Here is a 7,546-nt window from a genome sequence, read left to right as displayed (position 1 = left end):
CAAAGCCTTTGACTCTGTGGATCACAATAAACTGTGGAAAATTCTGAAAGAGATAGGAATACCAGACCACCTGACCTGCCTCTTGAGAAACCTGTGTGAAGGTCAGGAAGCAACAGTTAGAACTGGACATGGAACAACAGACTGGTTCCAAATTGGGAAAGGAGTACACCAAGGCTGTATATTGTCACCCTGCTTATTTAACTTATATGCAGAGTACATCATGAGAAACAGTGGGCTGGAAGAAGCACAAGCTGGAATCAATACTGCCTGGAGAAATATCAGTAACCTCAGATATGCAGATGACACCACCCTTCTGGCAGAAAGTGAAGAAGAACTAAAGAGCCTCTTAATGGCTCTTTCCTGGCTGGAACCATGGAGGGTGCAGAAGAGAAGAAAAAGAAGGTTCCTGCTGTGCCAGAAACCCTTAAGAAAAAGTGGAAGAATTTCGCAGAGCTTAAGATCAAGCGACTGAGAAAGAAGTTTGCCCAAAAGATGCTTCAAAAGGCAAGGAGGAATCTTATCTATGAAAAAGCTAAGCATTACCACAAGGAATACAGGCAGAGGTACAGAACTGAAATTCGAATGGCTAGGATGGCACGAAAAGCCGGCAACTTCTATGTACCTGCAGAACCCAAATTGGCGTGTGTCATCAGGATCAGAGGTATCAACAGTGTGAGCCCAAAGGTTCAAAAGGTGCTGCAGCTCCTTCACCTCCGGCAGATCTTCAACGGCACCTTTGTGAAGCTCAACAAGGCATCAATTAATATGCTGAGAATTGTGGAGCCATACATTGCATGGGGGTACCCAAATCTGAAGTCTGTAAATGAACTGATCTACACGCTTGGTTATGGCAACATCAACAAAAAGCGAATTGCCCTGACAGACAACGCATTAATTGCTCGATCTCTTGGGAAATACGGAATCATCTGCGTGGAGGATCTGGTTCATGAGATCTATACCGTTGAAAAACGTTTCAAAGAAGCAAACAGCTTCCTGTGGCCCTTTAAATTGTCTTCTCCACGAGGTGGAATGAAGAAAAAGACCACCCATTTTGTAGAAGGTGGAGATGCTGGCAACAGGGAAGACCAGATCAACAGGCTTATAGAAGGATGAACTAAGGTATCTACCAGGATTATTTTTGTAATCTGGTTAATAAACAATTGAAACAAATTGAAAAAAAAAAAAAAAAGAGCCTCTTGATGAAAGTGAAAGAGGACAGTAAAAAAGTTGGCTTAAAGCTCAACATTCAGAAAACTAAGATCATGGCATCCGGTCCCACCACTTCACGGCAAATAGATGGGGAAACAATGGAAACAGTGAGACTTTATTTTGGGGAGCTGCAAAATCACTGCAGATGGTGACTGCGACCATGAAATTAAAAGACGCTTAGTCCTTGGAAGGAAAGTTATGACCAACCTAGACAGCATATTAAGAAGCAGAGACATTACTTTGCCAACAAGGGTCCATCTAGTCAAGGCTATGGTTTTTCCTGTAGTCATGTATGGATGTGAGAGTTGGACTGTAAAGAAAGCTGAGCGCTGAAGAATTGATGCTTTTGAACTGTGGTGTTGGAGAAGACTCTTGAGAGTCCCTTGGACTGCAAGGAGATCCAACCAGTCCATCCTAAAGGAAATCAGTCCTGAATATTCATTGGAAGGACTGATGTTGAAGCTGAAACTCCAATACTTTGGCCACCTGATGCAAAGAACTGACTCATTTGAAAAGACCCTGATGCTGGGAAAAATTGAAGGTGGGAGGAGAAGGGGATGACAGAGGATGGGATGGCTGGATGGCATCACCGACTCGATGGACTTGAGTTTGAGTGAACTCCAGGAGTTGGTGATGGACAGGGAGGCCTGGCATGCTGTGACTCATGCGGTCGCAAAGAGACACAACTGAGTAACTGAACTGAACTGAACTATAAGTTACCATTTTTATCTTTTCTGGGCATGAAGATAAGGGAAACACTCTAGGGATGTTAACTCTGACCAAAGTGACTAGCATCAACCCACAGGATATTACAGTCAGCAGCTAGCTTCAGTAGTAAAAGGCCTCCCACTGTTTAGGGGGGAGTCATTTCAGTGACTGCTCTCTTGTGCAAAGCTAGTGAAGAACTTAGGATGGCATCTCTTTTGACTATCTCCACTCAGTTGAACCTCTTGAATTCTCATCACACTTGGCATTATTCTGTGAGTCAACTTCCTCTCACGAGGTATGGTTGCTTTCTTTACCTAATATTATTGTGGCTTGATGTTGTAATCTTGACCATGCAACTTTACTTCCAGCAACCCAGGATGTTAATGACCATGACTGTATTATGCTAACTCATTACCTTCTTACAAGATGACTTAACAAGAAATCCCTATTGATACTGCTAACTTACTTTTCTTTAACATATGGATTTTACTTAAAGGATGTACAGGGACATTATCTAGCTGGATATGCAATAATATCCATGGTGGACATAATTGAAAGCTCTTATTTACCAAGCTCAAAGTTGGCACAACAGGCTGCATTAATTGCTCCATAACAGAGCTTGCCAGCTAGCTAAGGATTAAGTAGCAAGTATTTACATTGACAGCTACTCTGCTTTAGGAGTAGCTCTTGATTTTGGAATCCTCTGAAAGAGAAGGGTACTTCTTACTTCCTCAGGCCAACCCATAAAGAATGAGAAGCTAGTGTCAGAATTGTATTAGACTGTATACAATTACCTAAACTAGAAATTATTAAAATACCTGGACATCTCAAATTTGATTCAATAGAGGCTAAAGGGAATTCACTGACATAGCTGCTACAGGAGGTGCTTTAAGTTCTATTTCTGTCTAGCTGCAAGAATGTCTGCTGCTCAAACCTAACTCCCAGTGTAACTGTTAGGAAACTTCTACAGGCTCACAACTCAGTAGCAGGGACTTCCCTGGTGACCCAGTGGTAAAGAATCCACCTGCCAATGCTGGGGACATGGGTCTGATCCCTGATCCCGGAGATCCCACATGCTGTGGGGCAACTAAGCCTGGGCACGTAACTCCTGAGCCCACACACCAGGAGCCCGTGCTCCACAAGAGGAGCCACCACAATGAGAAGCCTGTGCACTGCAATTAGACAGTAGCCTCTGCTAGAGCAACTAGAGAAACTCCGAAGGCAGCAATGAAGACCCAGTGCAGCCAAAACATAAAAACAAACAAAAATTAGAAAATTTTAAATAAAAAAAAAACTTAGTACCAGAGATGAAAACTAAATATAGAAAAAGAAAGGTTGATTCTTTGATCCCACCTCACAAGTATGGCTTAGACCAAGTAAGAGACTTGTAGTGCCTATAGGGGCTCAGTTACTCTTACTCTAGCATGTATCTTCCCTGGCCCATTTGGCTCCTGAATAAATAATTTCATGGGGGAAACTATCACAGGTTGGTTCTCCCTTGAGCTGGCCCGCTGTTCTAACAGCATCTCCCACTCTAATAAACTTTATTTCCCTCTCAAAAAAAAAATAATTTTATGGGGGAAACAGTGTATGTGGAAGCCCGTCCCTATGGTAGCCCGCAGGACACATACTCGATGCACTAGTTGCCCTAAGTATAATCTCAGAAAACCACTCCTTGAGTCACAAGGTCACCTTCCCCTTCCTAAAGACCTCTTGAGTTACAGCAATTGGACTTTGTCCAAATGCCACCATCTTAAGGATACAAATATATTTTGGTAATGATCTGTGTCTTCACACTGATTGAAGCTCTTCCCTGAACAAGAGCAACAGATTAAACAGACGATGAACTGCTATCGGGGGCTTCCCTGCTGGCTCAGCAGTAAAGAATCCATCTACAATGCAGGAGCTGCGAGTTCTATCCCTGGGCAACCCACTCCAGTATTCTTGCCTTGACAATCCCAAGGACAGAGGAGCCTGGCAGACTACAGTCCACAGGGTCACAAAGAGCTGGACACAACTGAGCAACTGAGCACACACACAGAAACTGCTGCTGGAAAAAATATTTCCTGTTTGAGGGATCCCTTCTGAGTTGCATAGTGACTGAAGAACTCACTTCACCTAACAAATAATTAAATCCATTTCTAATATTTGGCCAATGATCCAGCATGTTCAGAGTACTTATATTCCCCAAACTTCAGGACTGGTGGAAAGAACTAACAATACCATCAAAAAAAAACTCAAATTGTCAAAACTCTCACAGACTTTCATGGCCAAAAGCTCTCCCTTTGGTTCCTCTCAAACTTAGGTCCACTCTTTTGGGTAAAACATCAATTGTCTCCTTTTGAAATAATCACTGGGCAATCCACGTGCTTAGATGAAGGCATGTATGAACCAGTATTACTTAAAGGTGATACATTACTGTCAAGGGCTCATTAAAGCAATTAAAAGAAAATGAAAAACTAGTAACTATCTTCACAGTGAGCACCTGGGAAACAAAGACCTTAAGGACATTCAGGCATTTATTTCCAGCCCTGGGAAGAGCCAGACCCGGGCGCCCGAGGGGTGGAGGGGTAGGGACATGAATTTGAGCCCTGCTTCCCAAATATTTGGAAAACGCAGGAGAAAACAGGACTTGACTGTCCTTTGTTGACCTTCCCCGTGGTCACGGCATGATATGGGGCAGACAACAGGCAGGCTGCGGGCACAGAGAGGCTCCAGTCCTGGAGGCAATGCTGCCGGGTGCCGTGACTGGCCCAGGCGCTCGGGGTACCAGCTGCCAGCCCAAGCACCACGCTGTGAACCAGACAGGACTGAGGTCCGAGCGGCGCCCCCGACGACTCGGCCCCGCAAACTCGAACTGGCAGCGGGAAGGGCCGGGTCCAGCCATGGCCAGTTACATCCAGCTCTTGTCTCGCGTGTTCACCATTTTGCGGCTTCCGGCGTCCCTCTAGAGTCGTCACTAGGGCCCCCCACGTCCGGTCCCACGACTGGTGTAGGTCACAGCGCGACAAACGTAGCGACAGAGCCACGGGGCCCTCGCGGTCGAAGGCGACGCCAGGCCACCCGGAGCATGGCGTGAGGGCCGGCCACACCGTTTACTTTAAGGGAGCGTCCTCCCACCCGCCTTCCCCAGAGGCGCCCCTAATTGGACATTTCTTAAGGCTCCGCCCCTTTGCGCCTAAGCATCTGTGGGCCCATATGTTCCCGCCAATGCTGTTTGTAAATAGGTAAGCTGAAGCTCCAGTACTTTGGCCCCCTCATGCGAAGAGCTGACTCATTGGAAAAGACTCTGATGCTGGGAGGGATTGGGGGCAGGAGGAGAAGGGGACGACAGAGGATGAGATGGCTGGATGGCATCACGGACTCGATGGACGTGAGTCTGAGTGAACTCCGGGAGATGGTGATGGACAGCGAGGCCTGGCGTGCTGCGATTCATGGGGTCGCAAAGAGTCGGACACGATTGAGCGACTGACTGAACTGAACTGAACTGAACTGAACCTCACCGCCTGATCGGTCACTGCAGCTTCTTCTGAAAGCAAGAAACGGGTGTGTACCAGGAAATTTCAGCGTCAGTTTTCAGAAGGAGGAACACCCTTGTTCAGAAGGAGGAACACCCAATCCAAGTCAGGTTAGAACAGGACAGCGTGATGTCCTGCAAGAGTCAGGGTCTTGGGAGAATGCTTTGAGACCACACGTGGAACTGTGACCCTTGTGAAGACTTTGCATGTGGCAACTAAATATACCGCGTGCCACAAGGAAGATCGAAGAACCTGTGCAACAACTAAGACCAGGCACCGCCAAATAAAATATTTTTTAAATGACCAAATGTAGTATAGTCTAGCTCCATTTGCATCTTTGACTGCTGACAGCACTGAGGCTTCCACCCATTCCTTCCCTACTCCCACATATTTGTTACTTTAGATAAAGATAACCATGGAAAAAAAAAAAGATAACCATGGCATTTAATGAAATTGGCTCTGGTGGAAAGTCTGAACAAAGGCCTAGCCTGAGCATAGGCTCTCTTCTAAGACCAACCACAAACTGATATTTGTTCAATAAAGCTCTCACATTTTACACTGGAAGGAAATTTACCTCCCTGTTTTAGTGTTTCCCTAGAGAACTTTGAAATGCAAGTAGCTCTCACGTCCCTAGGGCAATTGAATTTCTTATTTTTATTGATGTAAAATCAAGGTTATGTAAATGTGGGATGTACCTGAAAACTCTCAATATGTTTAAAAGATTGGATCAAAACTAATGCATTTCTTTGTTTAAACAGCTTTATTGAGGGACTTCCGTGGTGTTCCAGTGGCTAAGATTCTGAGCTTCCAATCCAGGGGGCCCAGGTTCTATCCCTGGTCAGGGAACTAGATCCTATATGCCGTAACTAAGACCTGGAGCAGCCAAATAAATATTGTTAATTTTTTTTAAAAGAACTTTATTGAGATATCATATATATGTGTGTGATGTCGCTCAGTCGTGTACAACTCTTTGCGACCCTGTGGACTGTAGCCCGCCAGGCTCTCTGTCCATGGGATTCTCCATGCAAGAATACTGGAGTGGGTTGCCATTTCCTTCTCCAGGGGATCTTCCCAACCCAGGGATCGAACCCAGGTCTCCTGCATTGCAGGCAGACGTTTTATCCTCCGAGCCACCAGGGAAGCATCATTACATATATATATATATATATATAAAACACAATAGACTCCTTTAAAGTTTACAATTCAGTGGTTTAGTATATTCACAGATATATGCAATCATCACCACAGTCAATTTTAGAACAGTGTCATCACCTTTAAGAAAATCCTCTTCTCTTTAGCTATCACGATTTTTAAGGCTAAAAAATGTGCTGAGTTTGACAGTACAGTAACTCATGTGATTGTTCCTGGTGATACAGTTCAAAGCACCCTGAAAAGTATGCTTGGAATTCTCAGTGGATGCTGGATCCTAAAATTTGAATGGGTGAAAGCATGTCTACAAAGCAAAGAATGTGAACAGGAAGACAAGTATGAAATTCCTGAGACCACAGAAAAGCAGGCTCAACAGAGAACAGCTGTTGCCAAAGCTGTCTGATGGATGTTACTTCTATTTGGGGAACCTTCAAACACCATCCAAAGGACAACCTTATTAAGCTTGTCACTGCCGGTGGGGGCCAGATCCTCATTAGAAAGCCCAAGCCAGACAGTGACGTGACTCAAACCATCAATACAGTTGCGTACCGTGCCAAACCTGATTCTGATCAGCGCTTCTGCACACAGTATATCATCTATGAGGACTTGTCTAATCATCGCCCAGAAAGGGTTCGGCAGGGCAAAGTCTGGATGGCTCTTTCCAGCTGGTTTATAGATTGTGTGATGTCCTTCAAGTTGCTCCCTCTTGACAACTGAACTCACACAGTGTGATAACCTAGTGATTGCACTGTTTTCATCAGTCACATTTTTACAAATAGGTAGACTCATTCATCGGAGAAGGCAGTGGCACCCCACTCCAGTACTCTTGCCTGGAAAATCCCATGGATGGAGGAGCCTGGTAGGCTGCAGTCCACAGGGTCGCGAAGAGTCGGACATGACTGAGCGGCTTCCCTTTCCCTTTCCCTTTCCCTTTCCTAACTTCCCACCTTCCTCCTCTAAGT

The 7,546-nt window shown here is 45.2% G+C and overlaps 1 protein-coding gene and 1 pseudogene across 1 annotated transcript; both read left to right on the top strand.

Moving 5' to 3' along the window:
- The first annotated feature begins 372 nt into the window (after positions 1-372).
- Positions 373-1,113, top strand: LOC128050486 (60S ribosomal protein L7-like). The gene has a single exon (XM_052642742.1). It carries the CDS (start codon positions 373-375, stop codon positions 1,111-1,113), a length of 741 nt encoding a protein of 246 aa, XP_052498702.1.
- A 3,874-nt stretch (positions 1,114-4,987) lies between these two features.
- On the top strand, positions 4,988-7,301 carry LOC128050485 (BRCA1-associated RING domain protein 1-like; annotated as a pseudogene).
- The last annotated feature ends 245 nt before the right edge of the window (positions 7,302-7,546 follow it).

The sequence above is a fragment of the Budorcas taxicolor genome, chromosome 7, assembly GCF_023091745.1.
Source record: "Budorcas taxicolor isolate Tak-1 chromosome 7, Takin1.1, whole genome shotgun sequence".
Taxonomy (NCBI): domain Eukaryota; kingdom Metazoa; phylum Chordata; class Mammalia; order Artiodactyla; family Bovidae; genus Budorcas; species Budorcas taxicolor.
This window is presented reverse-complemented; position numbering and strand designations above follow the sequence as displayed.